The following is a 22,783-nucleotide window of genomic DNA, read 5'->3' as shown; positions in this document are numbered from 1 at the left end:
TTTTGTATTTTTGGTAGAGATGGGGTTTCACCATGTGCAGGCTGGTCTCAAACTCCTGACCTCAGGTGATATGCCTGGCACATTCACGTATTTTGAAGATTTAATTCACAAATCTGTTTCCCTCTCTCGTTTCCTTAGCTAGACTGAAGGCCTTCAGTGTGTTTCCAAGACACAACTCCCAAATCTTTGGTCCCTTTTTCTATTGCATATTTACACAGTGGTCAGTTTCTGATGACTTTAACCATCAGAACAAAAATCTGAAGCCAGAAGTGACCAGGCAAAGCTTTGGAACAGCAGGAAAAACAGCCATCACAAAACCCATGCATTATATTCTGTAGGAGATCATAAACTCTTATGTGGGTATCTAGCCAGTGTTCTTGATCTAGCAAGCTTAAATATATGGTTTTCTTGGGAAAATTTTAGTTTAACTACATTATAGTAGTAAGCAGAGTAGAAGCAGAGAGTCAAGATTTCTGTGAGGGCAGATAACAAGGGAGAAGACAAGAAACATCACTTGGAAAAGTGCCACGGTATGAGGTCATTCACTGAAAGAACAAGCTAAGCCCTACGTTCTTAGAAGTTCCCGAAAGCATCACTGAATTACTTATTGGTTCATCAAAATTTCTTGATATCACTAAGAAATGGTCTCCTTAGGCTTCTTGTGCTCTGTTTAATAAGACAGAAGAGTGTGTAAAGTGTTTTAGAAGTATTCCCATTTGAAATAATGTTTTTAAGCCAATTGCATTTTGTTGTTGAAAGAGGTATGTTTCAGATAACTGGAAAATTTATGTGGAACACCACCCTATCTGCACTACTTTATCCCCAGCAATATTATCTTGCTGTGAGAACCTGAAATTTATATTAAACTCAGGGCATGTGCACTAAGTGTCTGTTTATTGATTTCTCAATCATTTCTTACTAGGGCACTAGCTTTCTAGCTACTGGCACAGAATCAAGACCAGCCAGCCTGTTTTCAAGGCTGGTCCCAGATTCCTAGTCTTGGACCTGTATGAGCTTGGGAAATCTGGGTAACCACTCTGTGTCTCAATTTCCCTTCCTGTTAAAATGAAAGAGCAATGTTTTCTCTGAATTTTGACAATACCATGTGAATCATTAGAATAATAATGTCAACACATTGAACTCTAGAAACACATCTGAGTGTTAAGAGTGAGGAGAGAGAGAGGGCAGCAAGTAACAGAGCACAGGTCAAGCAGAGTTCAGGTTAGATAGGTGCAGGGTCACATAGGTGACTAGTAGCAGAGGTTGAAAGTCAGACAATTCAGGGAGGTCATAGGTCAGGAAAGTTGTCAAGTCAGGTGGTAAAGACAAGTAGGTTAAATAGGTTAACTGAATCCATTAAATTAATAGGTGAGGTAATTTCAGATAAGTCAGGCAGGTGGCAGACAAAGATGAGACAAAAAAAACAGGCAAGAAGAGGACAGGGACAGGGATGGGAACACACAGTTTGGGGGAAGGGAAACGAGGAACGAGACGAGATGCTAGTTAAGGGAGGTAAGACGGAGCTCTGTAGGCTCAGGGTTGTCTCTCTTCATCCTCCAAAGAAGACCTGAGCTGATTATCAGAGTGAATGTGTTTTGGCATTTTGACTCTTCCTCTCTGAACTAGAAAATAGTTTATTTTCAGTTGTGAATCTCAAAATATACCTTTTCCTTCATGAAATCTGGAGGTTTGTATGTGAAGATGAAGTCAAGGTGTCAGTTACATGGTTGACAGCCTAGAAACCTCAGTGATACCCTCTGCATACTTTATAGCTAGAAATACATGTTTGCTCCTGTCATTTGACTCTGAACAATCCTGGGGTCTAGAGGGTGGGTGGTATCATCTCTGTTGATAAGTGAGCTCCCTTCTGCATGGGAGACACCAAGTGTCAGACAACCTGGCCATGTTCTCAAACCCTTTTCCAATCCCATCATGCTCTCGAGAAATGCTTCCTCTCCTCCCAGGCCCTGGAGACTCAGCCTGCTTTCCTTGCTCTGAAAGTTGGCCCTACCCTTGCTCCCAACCCATCTTGTAGCACTGGCAACAGACTAGGATGGAAGTTCTCAAATCTTCTTTTTCTTTTTGTACATGAAATAAGTACCTTTTGTTTTAATATTTTACAATCCTTCACTCTAGAGAGCTGATGTAGTATAAAAATAACGAACACATAGCATATATAGGTTTTGGAAATGCCATTGTGTCTGTATAGCCTGTAAAAATGGGGTTGGGCTGGCTTTCTCACAGCACTTTCTCTGAGTCCCTTCCTCCGTGGAAGTTTTCCAGGTTCTTGTTATTACTACCAGAGCTTCACCCCATCTCCTGATAGCATTGGCCTCCTTGAGATTGGCTGTGGTTGTGAGAAGGAAAGAAATCAGTCAAGTATGCAATATCTTGGGATGTATTGCTGACCTTGTATTGTCTTCTGGGTATTACAGGACCAGGTTCATCAGGTTCACCTCAAAATAAACTGCCATGGAGTTTCCGCAATTTTTCCACAATTCAGTCTGCATGTTTTCTTCTCCCCTATCATTATGTTAACTCGCATATGCAATAGGTAATTAGGACAGGAGAGCTGATTTCCCACGAATATGATCTCTACCCCTAATCTGGAAAGTTTTGTCCTTGGGGATTTTATCTTGTGCATATCTTGTGAGATATGGCACCTGACCATTATTATTTGGGTGGTCTCATGTGGATTTTAGTGCTCTTAATGCTTGGCAACAAGGATCTCACTAAGAAGAGACATCTATATAATTCTCAATGTCCAGCATGGGTAGATTAAATGAACGCCACAACCACACTAAACATACATGTCAAATAGGGGAAAGGGGAAAGAATCCAGAGCAAAGGATTAGGCTGTCATATATTGCAAAACAGAATGAAATAGTCACTGGGTATTCTTGTTCATAGATAAGAAAATATAGAATATTAGAGACAACAAGGAGACATTAAGGAATGCAGGCCTGGGCATGTTTGAGATAGCCATTGATTTTTGGCCTTGGTCCCTTAAGCTGGGCTTCATTCCTAGTTTGCCCAATTTGGTTGAAATATTCTTTCCACCTTGCTTCTCTTCAACCTTTCTTATCTTGGCACTTAGACTGTGGAGGAAATTGAAGGTTTTTAAAAACTTGAACACTATTAAACTACTAAGGAAAATATAAAAAGCATACTTTGGAGAGATAAACAAAAGATATTTAACTCATCTGTTTTAAAAATTAAGAATAGAAAATATGAGCCTTACTAAAGCAGTTAAATAATAAGGGAAAGAGGTAGGGAAAGAGGAGAAAGAGATGATAAAAGAAAGCAGGATAGAAAGAGAGAGAAGGAGCTCATGAGAGAGAGGGGGAGAGAGGAGAAGAGGGGGAAGGAAAAGAAATAGAACAGAATATGACAGATAGTGAAGGGGAGTAAGCCCAGAGACGTATAGAGGGAGACAAGTCAAAATTAAGTTGTAGCTTTGGTACCGAAGATCTGGATTCTTTTTATTTATTTATTTATTTATTTATTTATTTATTTATTATTGTTATTATTATTATTTTTTTTTTTGAGACAGGGTCTTGCTCTGTTGCCCAGGCTGGAGTGTAGTGGTACAATCTTGGCTCACTGCAGTCTCAACCTCCTGGGCTCAAGCAATCCTCCCACCTTAGCCTCCAGAGAATCTGGGATCACAGGCCCATGCCACCATGCCTGGCTAATTTTTCTATCATTTGTGGAGATGGGGTTTCACCATATTGCCTAGGCTGGTCTTGAACTCCTGGGATCAAGCAATCTGCCTGCCTCGGCCTCCCAAAGTGCTGGGATTGCAGGTGTGAGCCACGATGCCTGACTAAGATCTGGATTCTAAATCTATAAAAAATCTACATCAAATCTATTTAATGATAAAATATTGAAAGGATCCTCTGAGATCAGGAATGAGACTAGGATGGCTACTATCACTGCTTCTATTCAATATTGTACTGGAGGTCTTAGCTAGTGGAGTGAGGCAAGAAAAACAAATGTAAAGAAAAAAAGAAAATAGATTTACCGTTCAGGATGGGCGTGGTGATTCATGCCTGTAATCCCAGCACTTTGGGAACCTAAGGTGGGAAGATAGCTTAAGCCTGGGAGTTCAAGACCAGCCTGGGCAACATAGCAAGACCCTGTCTCTACAAAAATAAAAAATAAAAGTTAGCTGGGTGTGGTGTTATGCACCTGTAGTCCCAGCTACTCCAGAGGCTGAGGTGGGAGGATTGCTTACTTGAGCTTGGGAGGTCAAGGCTGCAGTGAGCTGTGGTTGTGCCACTGCACTCCAGCCTGGGTGACACAGCAAGACTCTGCCTGGAAAAACAAAACAAAAACTTATTATTCATGGATGGGCATGATTTGTGTGCACAGAAAATCCAAAACAAAATCCCAGAATGACTTCAGCAAGGTCTATACAAAGTCAATATTCAAAAATTAATTCTATTTCTATATACAATACACAAACAATAAAGAGAAATGGAAATCTATAAAATTATGTTTTACAATAATATGAAAAAACTTAAGATGCCCTTCTGAGCCTCATCTTTGTCAAGTGTAAAATTAGGTCTGCAGCAACAATAATAACAATAAAAATAATAGCAGCAGCAGTAAAAACAACTGGGGTTTATTGAGCATCTACAGTATGCCAGATATTGTTCTAAATGTTCACATGGATTGTTTCTTTTAACCTTTAATGGTTATTGTGAGGATTAAATAAAGTAATGTATGTAAAACATTTAGCAAATTGCCTTGCATATAATAAACTCTTAATAAACTTTGGCTGTATAAAAATCATCATTATTTTAGAGAGACTCATTGACTAAGTTGTCAGTAGATCTAAGCTGCTGTTCATTTGGCTAAAGATTTGTAGAATAAACAGTCCTGTATTAGTGTTGTTTTGAAATTTTAAATAGCTCATTAATTCATTTATTCGTCCAGACACTGCTCTTGGGTCTAGGAATACAGTGGGTAAGCAAAATAGATAAAAATCCATACCCTAATGGAGTTTCCACTTTAGTAGGGGAAACAGACATTAATCAAATGATATCACGGATTGTGGTATGAGGCTGAAAGTATAAGTACAAGGCATATGAGAGGATAAAAGCGGGAACCTGGTCTGGACTAGAGAATGAAAGAAGGCTTTCTGGCAAAAAAATGTCAGTTGAGCTGAGTTCTGAAGGATAAGTGGAACAGGGCAGGGCTAAGAGAATCCTCTATGCAGAGAAAGCAGTTCCTCTGAAGCGGGTGAGGATAGTGGGTGGAGGGAGAGCTTGGTATGTTTCAGGAACTGGAAAAAATGAGTGACGAGTTCAGAGAATGAGGAGAGGGTTATTGAATGAGCTATGGCTACAAAGGAGGACAGAGGGACAGGTCGTCAGGGCCTCAGGAGTCTTGTTAAGAATTTTTGCAGTTATTCTAAGAAGAATGGAGTGCACTGCGGGGTTTTATGAAAAGAAATGATGTGATCGGATCCGTGTTTTGAAAATATTTCTCCATTGAAGAGGCTACTACTGTTGTCTAGGGAGATGTGAAAGTAGGTTAGGCTAGGGCACCGTCAGCAGAGGGAAGAATTAGTGGGTATATTTGAGAGATGTTTAAGGGGTAGAATTGATGGGGCTTGGTATTAGCTTGGGTGTGGCAGGAGGGGTGCTTCACTGATGCCTCCTTCATAGGATCTGACTTGCAGATCTGGATGACTAGGAGTGGCTTTCACTGAGATGAGGACAGTCTTCATGGCAAAACAGCTTTAGTAACTATATTGAGACTTGAGAATGTATTTGAAGTATTTATTTTCCTGTGAAAATTTGGGAAAAGAAATGACAGATTCAAGACACTGATTTTGGAAACTTAGATAGATATGCCTAATCCCCATTTTCTCTTTGTTTTTCAAAAGATGTGAAATTGTTATATATTTAGTCTTTTTTTAAAGGGCAGGAATATGAAACTTATACATTCCTGAAGGTTATATTTAGAGCCAGTCTCCCTCATTTTCCCCAAATCTGTCTCTTCAATCTGAAAAATGGAATGGATTCAGTACAGAAATCTATATCTTCAACTTCTTTTTATAAGCCTTTTACATCTCTTCTCCTCAGTAAGAAAATAATTTTGGAGTCAGAACATTACTGCCTTAGCCAATGATCGTACGGACTGGGTGATATTAAGATTTAGGTACTTTGAAGTTCTCTGCCTCTGGTTTGGAAGGTATACTAAGGCCAGAAAAGACCTCCAAATATCTTGGTTAAAGCCTACATCAAATGCTAGTAGTGCTTGGAGTTGATCTGAACAAGCCCATAAGAAGGCCCCAGAGTTGACCCAGGTTCCCCAGAACTGATTGGAACTTTCTGAGCCTTGGCATTCTCTCAAAGAAGATCTGAGGCTGATAAGAGTTTGAACCTTCTCAATCCCCTGCTACTTTTGTATAGCAGGAACTATTCTATAGCACCCCTTGACGGGAAGAGAAGCCACTGGTGGTATAGTCAGAGGGGAATTTGAAATTAGAGGGCAGTCCCACAACCTGACCCTTTGCTTAGGTACAGGACTAGGGTGAGGGATGTGGCTGACTGTGTGTGTGTGTGTGTGTGTGTGCGTGTGCGTGTGTGTGTACATGCCTCAGGTCAGGCAATAAGTTCTCTTTCTCACTCTTGCTCACACACACACACACACACACACACACACACACACACAGTCCTCCGCTTGTGCCTCTCTCTGTGTATCATAGCCTAGCAGCCTCCTTGGTTTTAGGAAGAGGAACAGGGCTTCGTGCATTGCCTGAGTTCCTGGCAGCTACCAGACTCTGAAGCCAGAGTGGAATTGGAGCATGGGAGCTCCTGTGGATTGGGTCCCCCTTCTTCCTCCCTCCATTTCCAGCTAGCAGCCTGACTCTACCCCTTGTCTCTGTTCCCACAGCACTCCACCTCGGTGAGCATCATGGGCTTTTCCAACACTCTGGAGATGGAGTTGTCATCTACCAGGTTGGAGAGGCCCCTAGAGCCACAGATCCAGAGTGTGAGCAGCCTGACATCTGGCACCCCCCTGGCAGTACCAAGCCTGCTGAGTGCTTCCCCCAAAACGGTGTCCAGCCTGACAAGTGTTCAAAACCAGGCCATGCCCAGCCTGACAACCAGTCACCTACAGACTGTGCCCAGTCTTGTGCATAGCACATTCCAGTCCGCGCCCAATCTGATGAGTGACTCCCCTCAGGCTATGGCAAGCCTGGCAAGTGATCACCCTCAGGCTGGGCCCAGCCTAATGTCTGGTCACACCCAAATGTCTGGTCACATCCAGGCTGTGCCAAGTCTGGCAACTTGTCCTCTGCAGAGCATTTCTCCAGTTTCTGACATGCAGCCAGAAACTGGGTCCAGCTCCAGTTCTGGCCGAACTTCAGGGAGCCTGTGCCCCAGAGATGGGGCTGATCCCTCCCTGGGGAGTGCTCTGTGTAAGGTAAGTCCTGGGGAAATGCTATTCAAACTTCCTTTGCTCATCAATGGGCAAAAGATTGGCCACTGGGACCCTTATTCTGACCTTAGCTTAACAGTTCTGAGACCACTAATGACAACCATGTCTGAGTTCTTTGATTCTTCTTGATATTTCTCTTTTGAAAGATGGAAAGTGAGGATTCCAATCGCTTCACTGACTCACTGGGACAAGGTCCCATAGTCCCTGGTCTGGATGCTTCCAAGGACTTGGCCATCCCCTCAGAACTGGAGGAGCCAATTAACCTCTCTGTGAAGAAACCTCCACTGGTGCCAGTGGTCAGCACATCTACAGCTCTGCAGCAGTACCAGAACCCAAAAGGTGAGACTCAAGCAGCCTGCCCTTCGTGTTGGCCACAGAGTTGAGCAGATGGACTCAGCACTTCTAGGTGAGATAGAGGCCAGCAGACAAGCTCTAAGCTGGGGAAACAGTGTGTCTCTCTGAGGTTGAATTTACTTCTCTCCTCCAGAACTGTCTTAGTAACACCTGTTCTGCTTCCCTCACCATGGCCATGGCTGATCTAGGGATGGCCAGGACTTATTCTCTTTGTAACACTCCCCATGCAAAGAGTCCTGGGGGTCTGCTTTATACCTAGGGGGAAACAGAACTCAACCCAGGAGGGCTAGCCTTGACAAAATGTTATAGGGAAAAGAGCATGTCTGACTTTGGAGTCCGATAGATGGAAGTTAGGAAACCAGTTCTCTCTCCCTCTGATTCTTGGTAAGATACCCAACCTCCCTAAACTGATTTCTTTCTCTCTAAATGGGGCTAATCGCACCTACTTCATAGGCTACTGGGACCAATAACTATAGTGAAATCATTTGATAACTTACTCTGAGTAGTAAGGATTTTCCTGGTACCTGACAGTAATGTGAATTTGTGTTGTGCCTCATAGTGAAGGTAATTTGGACCATTGGAGATTGGTTCTGATTCACTTCTCAGCTTCCCATGCCCTTTCTCCAACCAGGCTAGGCTAAGTTTGTTCTTCTGTGGAAGGTGAGGGCTAGTTGGGAAGTCAGGAAGTGACTCCCTGATGATCATTTGGGACTTTTTTCGTTCAATGTATGATGCGTGTTTAATTTGTAATGATTAGTCTGTTTCCTATACGTGTAATAAATGAAAATGAAAGACATAATTTTTCTCCTTTTTTTTTCACACTGACTGAAAGGCCAACTGAAAAATTATTGGTTCTTATTACACACAATAATGTAACTCTGCGTTTTATGCAGTTAAACATTTTAGTCCCTGCTTGCCCATGTACAGTGCCTAGGACCGTGCCTGGTGCTGAATGGATGCTAGTTCCATCCTTTTGCCCCATGACTGCCTCCATAGACTGCCTACTCAGGGGAGAACTCCCTGGGAGCCTCTTTTCCATGGAGTGTGAGCTGGATTCTTAAGCACTGCTGGAATCCCAGCACTTGGCTGACAGGGCATAGGCTGGACAAAAAGACTCCTCAGAGGAGGCAACAATGGTGTACTGAGAACAAGTGATTTCTGAGCTCATCTTGAAGGTGAGAAACTGGCCCATCAGTGCCTGACCCAACACTCACCCATAGGCAGCCTGTGAGTGTTACTTGTGTTCATCTTTTTAAAAGAAGGTGGCTTCCTCCTCTCAAGAAGGAGATCCATGGCAAACTTGTTACAACTATGAATGACTATAGTGTAGATAACTACTGTATGACAGGTGTGTGGCCAAAGGTATGAATAGCAGATATAAGTGGAAGGTATGCATGACAGGGTTTGTTGCCACAAATGTGTGTCACAGGTATTTATCTGTCTTTTGCCTTAGAGTATGAGAATTTTGAACAAGGAGCCCTAGAGCTGGATGCAAAGGAGAACCAGAGCATCAGGTAACAGCCTCCTGACTAATCTCCCTCCCATCCATGATTTCACATCCTGAGATGTTGGCACAGGGAGGAAGCATCCTTGATGAATTAACTACAAGTGGAAGAAATTTGCCTGCAGCTGTCTTCTTCAGCCCCTCAACCTTCAAGTGGATGTCTGGGATGGTTGTGGGAGGATGTCCTGGTTCCTGCACCATGAGGCATGTGCTCTGGGTGCAGTCCTTGCACTTCAGGGAGCTCATGTCTTTGACCAGGACTACACCAAAGGGCTTCCCAGTGGCTGACAGGGCCTGGCCATGCAGAGCTGGGCCAGGAGGGGACAGAATGTGGACCTGCAGAGTCCACATTCAGAGTCCAGATCTGAGAGGATCTGGAGTAGCAATTCAGCTGGGGATTGTATTAGTCAGGGTTCTCTGGAGGCATAGAACTAGTAGGATATATATATAACTTAAGTATTAATTTACATGATCACAAGGTCCCACAACAGGCTGTCTGCAAGCTTGAGGAGCAAGGAGAGCCAGTCTGAGTCTCAAAACTGAAGAACTTGGAGTCTGATGTTCAAGGGCAGGAAGCGTCCAGCACGGGAGAAAGATATAGCTGAGGCGAGGCCGATCTCTCCTTTTCATGTTTTTCTGCCTGCTCTATATTTGCTGGCAGCTGATTAGATGGTACCCACCCAATTAAGGGTGGGTCTACTTTCCCCAGCCCACTGACTCAAATGTTAATCTCCTTTGGCAATGCCCTCACAGACATACCCAGGATCGATACTTTGTATCCTTCAATCCAATCAAGTTGACACTCAGTATTAATCATCACAGGGATCATGGATGTTTCTGACTTAGAGGTTGGGAACAGAGGAGGATCCCACCAAGACCCCGGGGTGTCTATCTTGCTGCAGAGCCTTCAATAGCGAGCATAAGATTCCCTATGTGCGACTGGAGCGACTCAAGATCTGTGCTGCCTCCTCAGGAGAGATGCCTGTGTTCAAGCTGAAGCCACAGAAGAATGATCAGGATGGAAGCTTCCTGCTGATCATCGAGTGTGGTACTGAGTCCTCCAGCATGTCCATTAAGGTACCACTTTGCTCTGCCTTGGCCTTAAATGCTGGCCCAGCCTAAGAGCTTATTCTTTCTGTTACTGCCAGAATTCTGACTCTGGGACCTTTCCTGAGTCTCTGATGGGGCTGCAGCTCGGCCAGACGTTGTCCCCTGCTGCAAGGGGCCTGTGAGATGCATATTAGGAGTGAGATGTCCCAGCATTCATGGGGCTTGCTTGCTTGGGGTCCTGGAATAAGTGGCTCTCACGTAGGCACACAGGGCCTGCCAGTCCCTCCCTCCCCTCCCTCGAGAGCTTGTTGGTTCTGTGCTCTGGCTGCCCAGACTTACTTCTTCCCCAAGGTCAGCCAGGACAGACTGTCTGAGGCCACTCAGGCCCCAGGTCTGGGGGGAAGAAAGGTCACTGTCACTTCTCTGGCTGGGCAGCGGCCATCAGAAGTGGAGGGCACATCTCCTGAAGAACACAGACTCATTCCTCGAACCCCAGGAGCCAAGAAGGGTCCCCCAGCTCCAATAGAGAATGAGGACTTCTGTGCTGTTTGCCTCAATGGTGGAGAGTTGCTGTGCTGTGACCACTGCCCCAAAGTGTTCCACCTATCCTGCCATGTGCCAGCCTTGCTCAGCTTCCCAGGGTGAGTCATGCCAGTCCAGGACCATCACCTGGCTAGTAGGGTTACCTTCCAGGGATGATTATTCCAGGCCAGGCCCACAGAGTTCCCAGGATGGGCTTACTCCCTTCTTCTGGACCTGCTTTTTGCAGTCTGTGAGTTAATGGGCCTGGGTATCTTCTGCACACAGATAGGTGGATGTTTGACATTTGGTTGACTTCCTTTCCACCTCTTTTCTCACCTTCTTCTTGCATGTGGATTTGTGCCTATACTACTAACCCCAGTCTCCCCTAACCCCTGTTTTTCTAAATTCACTAAACTCTGAGTTACTGAATTTCTTCCAAGCCTGTGGTTAGGAAGCCATTTCTTACATAGAAAGACCAGGGACTCAGTTTCCCATGCCTGCCATAGGGCAGAGGGAGAGGGAAGGGTGCTCTGGGCAATGTGCTGAGGCCTAACATGGCCTCACCTGCCCCTGCAGGGGAGAGTGGGTGTGTACCTTGTGCCGCAGCCTGACCCAGCCCGAGATGGAGTACGACTGTGAGAATGCCCGCTATAACCAGCCTGGAATGCGGGCATCTCCTGGCCTAAGCATGTATGACCAGAAGGTAGGGAGGAGTCTTTGGAAGCAAGGTTCCCTGCCTTTAGCAGCCCCCTCTGCCTACAGGGTCTGAGGGCTTTCAGAGGGGATGAGGGGCTTTTCTGGATACCTTTCTTTGTGCTATGCCTGACAACTTGGCCCAGGGGTGTTTGGATGATTTTCCTTCTCCCAGCAGTTTTCCTCTGGCTTGGGAACCTGAATTGCACCTTAGTATGGCAGCTGGCACCCTGTGGGACAGAGCCAGGGAGTTATCAGGGTCAGCATCTTTTTTTTTTTTTTTTTTTTTTTTTTTTTTTTTTTTTTTTTGAGACAGAGTCTCGCTCTGTCGCCCAGGCTGGAGTGCAGTGGCGCGATCTCCACTCACTGCAAGCTCTGCCTCCCAGGTTCACGCCATTCTCCTGCCTCAGCCTCCCCTATAGCTAGGACTACAGGCGCCCGCCACCACACCTGGCTAATTTTTGTATTTTTAGTAGAGACGGAGAGGGCCAGCATCTTTAGTTCATACTGAGGTGAGACCAGAACAAAGTAACTCTGTTGCCAATTCTGATTTTGCAGAAGTGTGAGAAGCTGGTATTGTCCTTGTGCTGCAATAACCTCAGCCTGCCCTTCCATGAACCTGTCAGCCCCCTGGTAAGGAAGACCATGCTGTTTCTGCCTGCTATTGTCTTTTCTGCTCAGAGGGCCCAGGCCTTGGGGCAGGAGCATCATAGTTCCCAGGTTGGGCTCAGAGCATGGCCACTGGAAGTAGTGACAATATTAACTTGTGGATAGTCCAGGGGACCATAGGAGGTCCTACATGGCCATTCCAGCCTCCCCCACCACAACTGCTACTGTATCAGATCTGACTTGACAGGTGACACATTCCTCCTTTTCCCTTTCTCTTTGTCTTCTTTCTCCATCCTTTTCTTCCTGTTGCTCATCATTCCTCCTCCTATTCTTTCACTTATATTCCAACTCATTCTCCATTTCTTCTTCCTTCTTATCCACACCTCCATTTCTTCTCTTACCCCCTTTGCCTCCTTCTCCTCATGTCTCCTCCGTCAAGGCCCGGCATTATTACCAGATTATCAAGAGGCCCATGGACCTGTCAATCATCCGGAGGAAGCTGCAAAAGAAGGACCCGGCTCACTATACCACCCCAGAGGAGGTGGTATCAGATGTGCGCCTCATGTTCTGGAACTGTGCTAAGTTCAATTATGTATGTCTTGCCTGTTTTCCCTATCTCATATTTCCTTGCAATCCCAGGACTATCATGGGTGGGTAGCAGTGGGAGTTAGGTTTGGTCTGGGCTGCCATGAGGACTGGGGAGCAGATTCTGGGGGCCTGCTGTGGTGAGTGTTTAAAAGCTCTCTCCCACACTCAGGCCTCAGCATGGACTCAGGAAAAAGGGGAGGTACTAGTGACTGGCCATCTGTGGATACCTATTGGGGTCACTTCTGCCTTAAAAGCTGCTACCAAACTAGTTTTCCTGAGTCCTCGGAGAAAAATGTCAAGTTCCAGACACCTCAGGAGACCCCGCCAGGCTTTGTGCTCTGTGTAGCTCTTGGGGGACCTGGAAGAGATGGACTAGTAGAAAAGGGCTAGACCATCAGACCATCACTGCTCTCCTCCCCCCATCAGCCTGACTCCGAGGTTGCAGAGGCTGGCCGCTGCCTGGAAGTGTTCTTTGAGGGCTGGTTGAAGGAGATCTACCCGGAGAAACGGTTTGCCCAGCCAAGGCAGGAGGACTCAGACTCTGAGGAGGTGTCTAGTGAGAGTGGATGTTCCACTCCCCAGCGCTTCCCGTGGCCTCCCTACGTGCAGGAGGGCATCCAACCCAAGAGGCGGCGACGACATATGGTAAAGAGTTACTGCCAGCCGGCAGCAGGTGGGTGGTGATCAGGCAAGCAGAGGGGCACCCAAGCAGCAACCTAAGGCGAAGCTGTTCGGGTGGCGCAAAAAATAGTGGTGACAATGAACCCCCACTTCCAGCCCCTTAGCCCCTAAGGAAGGCAGGGCAGTACAGGGCTCATCAATGCCAGTTACTCACGAGACTTGAAATTCAGAAAGGTACTTGTCCCTGCCCAGGGTAACCCAGCATTTAGCAGCAGACCTGGGCTGAGAAACCAGTTGTCCTGATTCCCAGTTTGGTGCTAGCTACACTACACTGTGATTGTGATGACCCTAAGGAGGGAATTACCTGGTCTTAGTGCCTGGTTTCTATTTGGGTTTGAGGGAGAAAGGAAGGGATCTTTCTTAGCCCCTTGGTGTAGCTAAGGAAGGAAAGGTATTGCTTGCAGCAGAGAGAGCTCCTCTGATCTTTGGTCTGGTCCCACCTGTGTAGACCAGAAACGTCCATTCAGTGCTGTTTAATTCCACCGAAATGTTTTGCCTGCCTACTGTGTGCCAGGGTCTGACCAGCCATCCCCAGTTGTTTACCATACTTAGCATACAATGTTTAGTGGCTTCAGTAAAGTTTTACTGCTGCATTCCTGGGGTAGAATAAAATACTTTGACTCTGCAGAACTGCAATCTTGACATAGTCTTTTCATATTAATAAATCCTACATTTGGCTACTTTAATTCCAAATATGTATTTTTCTTTCAGGAGAATGAAAGAGCAAAGAGAATGTCATTTCGCCTGGCCAGCAATATCTCTCAGGTGTGACAGCCAAAAGGAGACTGGGCACTCTGGCAGCTGTTGTCCCATCCTGTCGACCATTCCTCCCCATCGCGCAGTTTATCTTCTTCAGAATGTGGATGGTAGATGAGTCTCATTGAACTGTATAGTGCTCTTCTTTGCCATTTGCATCTACAGCATTTGTTTGGGAGCCATAGTGCATCCACTACAGAGAAAATTTCAGTAATAAACAGGAAAGAGGAGGGGATTTATTATTACCAGAGTAATCAGATGTATAGGCCGCACTTGACAGGACCACACCTGGTTAGGCTTGGGAGGACCTACTTTCCTTGGTGAATTTTTTTCTGCCTAGGAAAGCAGACCTGTCTCACCTTTTAGTGTCCAGGGCTCAGGAGCCATGTATATATCTGAACTCCTCCTGGGCTCAGAAGTGGGTAAAAGAAGGGAGAGAGGTTTAGACATATGGTAGGACTGTGATCCCTGGCCCAGCACAGCCAAAGACTATCACTTTTTGCCTTTGCTTGTCCTGTCTGGACAGAGGCACCTGCCATGTGCACACTAGTGGAGGCTTCTAGAGGCTGTAGGTCTCAATTTGTGCCTATTTGGGTTCTAACGGTTTTCAGGGTATTTGTTTTGCATACTCACTTTCCTGATGTTGACTTAGGTGGCTGCTGTGAAAATGCTGTGGATGGTGTGACATTCTTGATTGAGCTTGGTGGCTCTGCAGAGACCACTTACAACTTCTGGTTCAGATTTCACTTACGGACTTAGAAAGATGTCCACTTGAGAGCCCGCCCTCTGTGCTACTTACTCTGGGTTAATCGCACTTCTTTAGGGTGAGAACCTGCCTTCCTAGAAGTGACTGTTGGTGCTTGTCAGTGGCCATACCCTTTATCATCCTCATTCAGAGGTCTGGATCTTGAGTTCTGCTTATAAATACTGTGAGGCAGCTGCTGTCTGCTTCAGGTCCAGAGTTCCATGGGTGGAGAGAGTAACCCACAACCAGCTCACTCCTCTGGGCCTCTCCTCCTGCTTAGAGATTCTAGTTCTCAACCTCTCCGAGTTCATGAGCCAAAGATCAGAAGTGAGTCTTCTGAGTAGCCCACCTCGAGGCTGTCTACAGCCCCCCAAAAGCCAACACTTTACTGGCAGCCCTTTTTGTTGGAGGTTAGAGAAGGCCTCAGGGACCAACAGGGGCTAGATCTAGACATTTCTGGGGAAGTTTGTCTAAGGTGGACAGGGGGAAAAATCAAGAGGCAAAAAGCCAGTGTGCTTTGGTGACCATGAAGCAACCTCAGAGCCTTAGTTCTCCTGGAATGCAAAGAGAAGCATTCTGGAAGCCATGGGAACAGGCACTCAAGGCTGCATCCTGGATAGATCTGCATGGTCCTCGCAGGGTGTTTGTGAGGATACTGGAGGTCAGGCTACCTCCCAAGCAAGGGCTTGGTTGAGAGGGAACCCATTGCTCATATTGTTGGGGGAGTTATGAACTTGACATGTCAGTGGCCAGGACTGAGATGGCTCTCCCTGGTCCTGTCATTGCATGGCTAATTTCAGGGGAGTCTCAAGTCATGGCTTTGTTTCTGCTAAGAGATGAAGTTCAAGGATGTTCTTGTTTGCAGGGCCTTCGCTAATGAGCAATTTTTTTAAAAATTAGAAAACATTTCTTCTCTCTTTGTGAGTTGATGGTATTGCTCATTTCCTTCTCTACCCAACCTCAGAGATCATCTTCACTTTAAAGCAAACCATGCCCCTTGGCTTGTCACTCTTTCAGCAGCACATGCCACGTTCTCCTAAGCAGATAGGCTTCCGTGATCCCGTTTTCTAGTTTGGGGTAACTAAGTCTTCAATGCTTTACTAGTCTGGCAGTCTTTGGACTTAGGCTTCTGCCCTTTGAGACTCACATGACTTTCTGATTTGGGATCTGGTCATTTCCCTTTAAATTTTTGAATCTTCTTCTTTGTTCAGTTGGCTTGGCAAAGTACCCTCTGTTCTCGTGTCACTAATTCCTGCTCTAGGTCATCTTTCCTTTGTGCAGCCCACATTCCCACCATCCCTGTGAGCTTTGTTGTACTTGGTGTTGGGCAGCCGGTGAGTGTTGTGACAGGCTCAGACCTGATCCTTCCTCAGGACCAACTGGAGACCACAAATTTAAAGCAGAAATGCCTGTTAAAAACTTGGCTTTCCTTATATCAGTGAGGCTTCCAGCTTGGGTGTGGCCTCCTGGGCTCAAGGATCAGCTTGCTGGGCCAGGGGCATCTTAGTAATGTGCTGGAGAGACACATGCTCCCTTCTCATCAGAGAGAGCCTGCATGCTGAGAGGCTCCCTTGAGAAACCTGCCTCTCCCTGGCTTTTCCCTTAGACGTAGCCATCAGAGTTTTGAGTCACAGTTTTGTTTTGTTTTTTCATGAAAAACCAGAACATGACTTAGAAATTAGAAAAGAAGAAAAAAAAAAAGTCCTGCTAGCCAAGTGACTGTCTGCAGGGGCTCTTCATTAACATTTGGGCTGATCCTGCTTTTGAATTATTCCCATAATGGCCCAGTTTTGAAGTCTGCCAAGTCCTTTTGTTCTTGACAACATCGTGCAGTGAAAATATGGTGAGTTCTAGATTCTTATGGGACAGCATGTGGTTCTAGAGGAAAAATTGGCTTCTTGGGTGTGCTGAGAAATAAGACAGTAAAGTGGCTTCAGTTGATGCAAAGGGGATTTTAGTTAAAAATTGGTTCAGGATTTTAAATTTTTATTTTATTTTTTGGCCAGGCGTGGTGGCTCTTGCCTGTAATCCCAGCACTTTGGGAGGCTGAGGTGGGTGGATCACCTAAGGACAGGAGTTTGAGACCAGCCTGGCCAACATAGTGAAACCTTGTTTCTACTAAAAATACAAATATCAGCCAGGTGTGATGGCACGTGCCTGTAATCCCAGCGACTTGGGAAGCTGAGGCAGGAGAATTGCTTGAATCCGGGAGGTAGATGTTGCAGTGAGCTGAGATGTGCCATTGCACTCCAACCTGGGCAATAGAACGAGACTGCGTCTCAAAAAAAAAAAAAAAAAAAAAAAAAAAAAAAAAAAAAGGTTCGCGATGAACTTGCAGAGCACTCTTCCACAGAACATGGGTAGGTTAGCCCTGCCTGACTTTTAGCAATTGCTAACCACGCACCTTGCCTGCCTTTAGTACCCCTACCTGAGTGGCAGCCACCAGACCCTCCATAGGCTCTGTTCCATGGCAGTCCTTGTCATCCAGCCCGGCGGACTCTGGCTCCCTCCCTGTACCCATTTCTAGCAACAGCCTGGCTCCTAAGACCGAGGCGCCTCCTTGTTTGTTCCTGGGCTCTGTTCTGCTCCCTCTCTCACTCCATGGAGTCACTTATAGTCTTCCTTTCTGAACTCCTGAACTGAGCCTTTGCTCCTTCTGGATCGCCACCTCCTGGGCCTCTTCTCCCTCCCTCAGTACTGCCAACATTGCCCTGCACCTTCAGTCCATTTCCCTGACCTTAGCCCTCTCTCTCCTCTTCTTGTCTTTTAGCTTTCTCCTGGACTTCTTCCTCTCCCCAGCATGAACTCAGAGCCTATCACACCCTATCACACACTGATGTTTTTATCAGCATCCTGAACTTTCTCATGCCCTTCAACTTTTCTTTTCTTTTTTTTTTTAGAAAGAGTGTCACTCTGTCACCCAGGCTGGATTGCAGTGGCATGATCTCGGCTCATTGCAACCTCTGCCTCCTGGGCTCAGGTGATCCTCCCATCTCAGCCCCCTGAGTAGCTGGGACTACAGGTGCGTGCCATCATGCCTGGCTGATTTTTCTACTTTAGGTAGAGATGGAGTTTCGCCATATTGGTCAAGCTGGTATCAACACTCCTGGGCTCATGAGACCTGCCTCCCTTGGCCTCCCAAAGTGCTGGGATTACAGGCGTGAGCCACTGCGCCAGTCCTATCTCCTTCAGTTTTTGCTAAAACTATAAGCCATTCTCCATTTTCGTCATCACCCTATTTGCTGCCTCCATCTCCTGGGCTACTAAGCATGACAGATTCACAGTTGGCAGCCTTAGTTGAGCTCTCAGTATTGACTGGAAGTTCAATTTGTTGTGACCCTTTTTTCCCCCACCCAAGCCTCCATCTTTGCCCTCCGCAAATGACTGAGCTCACTGTCTACTTCACAGAAGAGAGTCCCTAAAGCAAGAGCTTCCTTGCCCTCTGCTCCTCTCTCCCCTCTCCTTCATCTGTGTCTGTAACTCTCCCCATCCCCTCCGTTCTTGCTCCTATTTAGTTCTCTCTGTCTTGAATACTGTTGTATGTCCTCCAAGACTGCTCCCTCGCTTAGTTCACTGCTCCCACTCCCTGGAGTCTCCAGCCTCTGTCTCCATTGGTTATCTCCACACAGCCTGCAAACAAGTTCTCCCCAAGATTAAAACAGCATTTCTCAGAGTCTGTTACCCCTTACACATTTTCCTTGTTAGCCAAGTTACTTTAAAAAAGAAGCTTTTTAAACTGATTCTTCCTCAGCTTTTCTTCAGCCCTCTATACTTTTTCATAAAAGTCACCAGTGACTGCCCAGTTGCCAAATAGAATGAACACCTTTCAATGCTCAGCTGTCTTGACCTCTCTGCAGCATTTCACCCCACCCACCAACCCTCGGTGAAACAACCTCCTCCCTTAGATTTTATGGCACCACAAGTCTCTGGATTCTCAGAGAATCCAAAAAAACAAGTCTCTGGATTCTCTCCTCTTACCTCTCAGCCCACACAGGCTGAGCCATCCTTGAAACCTAGACGGGGAAATATCTGTGGCTGTCTGTGGTCTCTTCTTTTCAGGAGTTGGGTAGGCAGGAAGAATTACAGCTGCTCCTGCTTCCTCTGTCTATTTCCTGCGTCCCTTCCTTTTCCTGAACTCAGTTCTCCTCATGCCAAACATGTTTATGAGCTCCTGCTGGGAGGACAGCATCTGTGAGTCCTTCCCTCTGTCTCTCCCAGACAAGACAGATATTTTAGCCATGTTTGCTAAGAGACCCCATCTAAGTCAGCCCGAGGGTGTGGATTAGGTTTTACAGCATCCAGGCCGCAGTCTGGCTAAACTGGATTACCATGCTGGTGGGCAGCTCCTCACCATGATCCTGCACCAGTTAGAGTCTGCTGCCATTGAGAAGGAGTCTGGGATTGTGGTAAGACATGTTTCCATGCATGTCAGTGCTGCTAACCAGGAGGAGAACCTGGCAGGGTGGGTGCCTGCTGCTACCATTGGGATGGAGGGAGACTAGGGAGTGCGGTGGTTCCTCCCTTGCTGGGGCTCAGATGGAGTCAGCATGACTCCCTATATCAGGGCCTTTTCCACCTGTGCTGATCACCACCAGCCGCTTGCTCCAGCTGTTTCTGGAGTTGGAGGCAGCTATTGGTTGCTTTCTTGGAGGTAAGGAGGTACATACTAGAAAGATACCTGATTTGAGAGTCTGAACACCAAAATTTTTGGCTCTTTTCATTATGAACTGTGTGACCTTGGATACAGTTTCCTCATCTATAAAGTTGTGGTGGAAGAATGACTGAGAACAGTGATCTCTCAGCTCTCCAGCTGTAAAAATGTTAATTATGATTTTGACTCTAAAGATCAGGCCACATAAGGAACAGGGGAATTCCGGGGGTAGGACACAGCTGGGGGAGTCCAGACCAGGGCAGGGAAAGGGGACTCACAAGCCAAACAGAGCTGCTTTGAGGAAAGTTCTTATCAGCTGGTGCTGCTTCCTGAGCCATATGCCCATTCCTCAAGCTGTACCCCCTTTCTTGGCTATGTAGGATGAGTTCCTCCTAGACCCTTGTTAGGAGTGGCTATTGGATCCAAAGCAGTAGGGGCATGAGGGAGGATATTTTAAAGGAAAGTAGTATCACTGATCTTAAAAGGACCTATACATTCAAGAACAAATAAAAAATAGCACTTTTCTTTACCAAGAATTGTGTCCTGGAGTGTTTTTCAGCGAAGACAGTTGAACCTATCGCATGGCCTTCTTGCCCCTAGATCTCTACATCATAAGAACTCAAGGTGGGGAAGAATAGCCTGGGAGACCTTTCTCGCTAGGGAAGAACTCACCTCTCTGCTTTTTCTTCTTCTTCTTATTTTTTGTTTTGCTTTTTGAGATGGAGTCTCACCCTGTCGCCAGGCTGGAGTGCAGTGGCGCGATCTCGGCTCACTGCAACCTCCGCCTCCCAGGTTCAAGCAATCCTCCTGCCTCAGCCTCCCAAGTAGCTGGGACTACAGGTGCACACCACCACGCTCAGCTAATTTTTTTGTATTTTTAGTAGAGGCGGGGTTTCACCATGTTGGCCAGGATGGTCTCGATCTCTTGACCTCCTGATCCGCCCACCTCAGCCTTCTAAAGTGCTGGAATTACAGGCATGAGCCACCGTGCCCAGCCTGCTTCTTATTTTTATTATTTTTAGTTTTCTTTAGAGACAAGGTCTTGCTGTGTTGCCCAGACTGGTCTCAAACTCCTGGGCTCAAGTTTTCCTCCCACCTCAGCCTCCTGAGTAGCTAAGACTACAGGGACGTGCCACCATGTCCCTGCTTCTTACTGTGTTAACACAACCTGTTTCTCAAAACACAGGCAACAATTCTGAGGTGGAGTTAGGGAAAAGGCATCATGTGAATGCCTAACACTTCCAAGCGCTAAACACTTCAAGAATGTCCTTTATATAGTAATGGTCCCCAGTTACATATCTTTAGCTGTCCTCTCTGCTTTCTCCACGCTAGTGGTGTCTAGCCATTTTGGGGGGGTCAAGGGTATTGTTATGAATATTTGTCATTCAATTAGGCTGCATAAAGTCTGAACCCCTTTCCTATCTTTGGTGAATTTCCTGCCTCAGGAGTCTTGGGAGACACAGCTCATTCTTCCCTGCAGAAGCTAAATATACTAGAATCTTGATTTCCCGGCATCCGTTGAAGTTAGGTTATAGGCCTAGTGGTAGTGATTTACAAAAAAAAAAAAAAAAAAAAAAAAAAAAAAAAGCCCAGAGCCTCCTTTCTGGTGACAGTGTTGGCTGCAGGCAGGTGGGGTTTCCATGGCGGCAGCAGCAGCAGCAGCGGTACAAGGTGAAGCACGTGGGGCTCAATGGCATTGCTAGTTTCTTCAGCAGACCAATTTTGCACATGATTTCAGGAATTGTTCCTGGCTGCACAGCTCTGAGTATAATTCTCTAGCCTTCCTTACAATTCTGCGAACCACCTAAAAAGCCTTATAATAAATTCATTTTTTCTGCGTACATCAGCCAGAAATGGTTTCTGGTACTTGCATCTCAACACTGTAACTGATGTTTGGTGATAAAAGTCATGGACCCACTCTTCTGAGCTCCAGACTCACCGATCCTGTGGTCTATTGGACAGCTCCCCTTGGATGTCTCAGTGTTACCTGACACACTAGCCATCCCCTTAACAGATTCTTCCTCTCATATCCTCCATCTTAGCAGCAAGGACGTGGGAAGAAAACTAGAGGGATGTGGTATCCAAGAAGCCAAGGAAGTTTGTGTTTCAAGGAAGGATAATCATCAGTTTTCATGGTTAAGATGAGACCTGAAAAATTTTCTCTGACCTCTCACCCCTCTCCAGACTGGCCCAAGTACATGAACCGTTTCTCTGCTTACTCTGTGATCTTCCTGCCTCAGCCTCCTGAGTAGCTGAGATACAGGCATGTACCACCACACTGACTTGCCTTACTAATTTTTTTAGTACTAGTCCTTCTCTAGGTTCCAGGGACACAGCCCTTCTACTCCCCACACCTTGGGTTCCATGGCAAGCTGCTAGTCAGGCCAGTTCCCTGGAGCAAGTCTTGCTCTCATAGGTAGTGCAGCATTTGACCTCCTCTTCCTCCACACCTGGCCTATGGATTATTTTATCCACTAGGGAGTAGAGGCATAGTATCCAGGGTCTAGGAGCTTTTCAAAGGCCTATAAAAATAAGTCCTGGCCAGGTACTGTGGCTCACACCTATAACCCTAGCACTTTGGGAGGCCAAGGTGGGAAGATCGCTTGAGCCTAGGAGTTCGAGACCAGCCTGGGCAACATAGCAAGACCCTGTCTCTTAAAAAAAATTAGCCAGATGTGGTGGCACACACCTGTAGTCCCAGCTATTCAGGAGGTTGAAGTGGGAGGATCACTTTGAGCCTGGGGGATGAGGGTGAAGTGAGCCATGATCGTGCCACTGCACTCTAGCCTGGGTAACAGAGTGAGACCCTGTCTCAAAAAAAAAAAAAAAAAAAGAAAAAAAAAAAAAAGAAAAGAAAAGAAAAAAAAAGTCCTGGCCGGGTGCAGTGGCTAATGCCTGTAATCCCAGCACTTTGAGGGGCCGAGGCAGGTGGAACACCTGAGGTCAGGAGTTCAAGACCAGCCTGACCAACATGGAGAAACCCCGTCTCTACTAAAAATACAAAATTAGCTGGGCCTGGTGGTGCATGCCTGTAATCCCAGCTGCTCAGGGGCTAAGGCAGGAGAATTGCTTGAACCTGGGAGGCGGAGGTTGCGGTGAGCCGAGATTGCGCCACTGCACTGCAGCCTGGGGAACAAGAGCAAAACTCCGTCTCAAGAAAAAAAAAAAAAAG

The 22,783-nt window shown here is 46.2% G+C and overlaps 1 protein-coding gene across 1 annotated transcript in view; it reads left to right on the top strand.

The window, feature by feature from the left end:
* TRIM66 (tripartite motif containing 66) overlaps positions 1 to 20,144 on the top strand; it is a 52,824-nt gene extending 32,680 nt beyond the window's left edge. The window contains exons 11-20 of the mRNA XM_030918170.1: positions 6,910 to 7,447; positions 7,702 to 7,797; positions 9,266 to 9,326; positions 10,219 to 10,393; positions 10,718 to 11,007; positions 11,465 to 11,591; positions 12,140 to 12,214; positions 12,630 to 12,782; positions 13,205 to 13,423; positions 14,171 to 20,144. Coding sequence (XP_030774030.1) covers positions 6,910 to 7,447; positions 7,702 to 7,797; positions 9,266 to 9,326; positions 10,219 to 10,393; positions 10,718 to 11,007; positions 11,465 to 11,591; positions 12,140 to 12,214; positions 12,630 to 12,782; positions 13,205 to 13,423; positions 14,171 to 14,230 — 1,794 coding nt within the window. The 3' untranslated portion in view covers positions 14,231 to 20,144. The remainder of the gene's footprint in view (positions 1 to 6,909; positions 7,448 to 7,701; positions 7,798 to 9,265; positions 9,327 to 10,218; positions 10,394 to 10,717; positions 11,008 to 11,464; positions 11,592 to 12,139; positions 12,215 to 12,629; positions 12,783 to 13,204; positions 13,424 to 14,170) is intronic.
* The last annotated feature ends 2,639 nt before the right edge of the window (positions 20,145 to 22,783 follow it).

This window comes from Rhinopithecus roxellana, chromosome 15 (genome assembly GCF_007565055.1).
Source record: "Rhinopithecus roxellana isolate Shanxi Qingling chromosome 15, ASM756505v1, whole genome shotgun sequence".
NCBI classification, from domain to species: Eukaryota; Metazoa; Chordata; class Mammalia; order Primates; family Cercopithecidae; genus Rhinopithecus; species Rhinopithecus roxellana.
The sequence above is the reverse complement of the archived record's forward strand: the minus strand, read 5'-3'. Positions and strand labels throughout refer to the sequence as shown.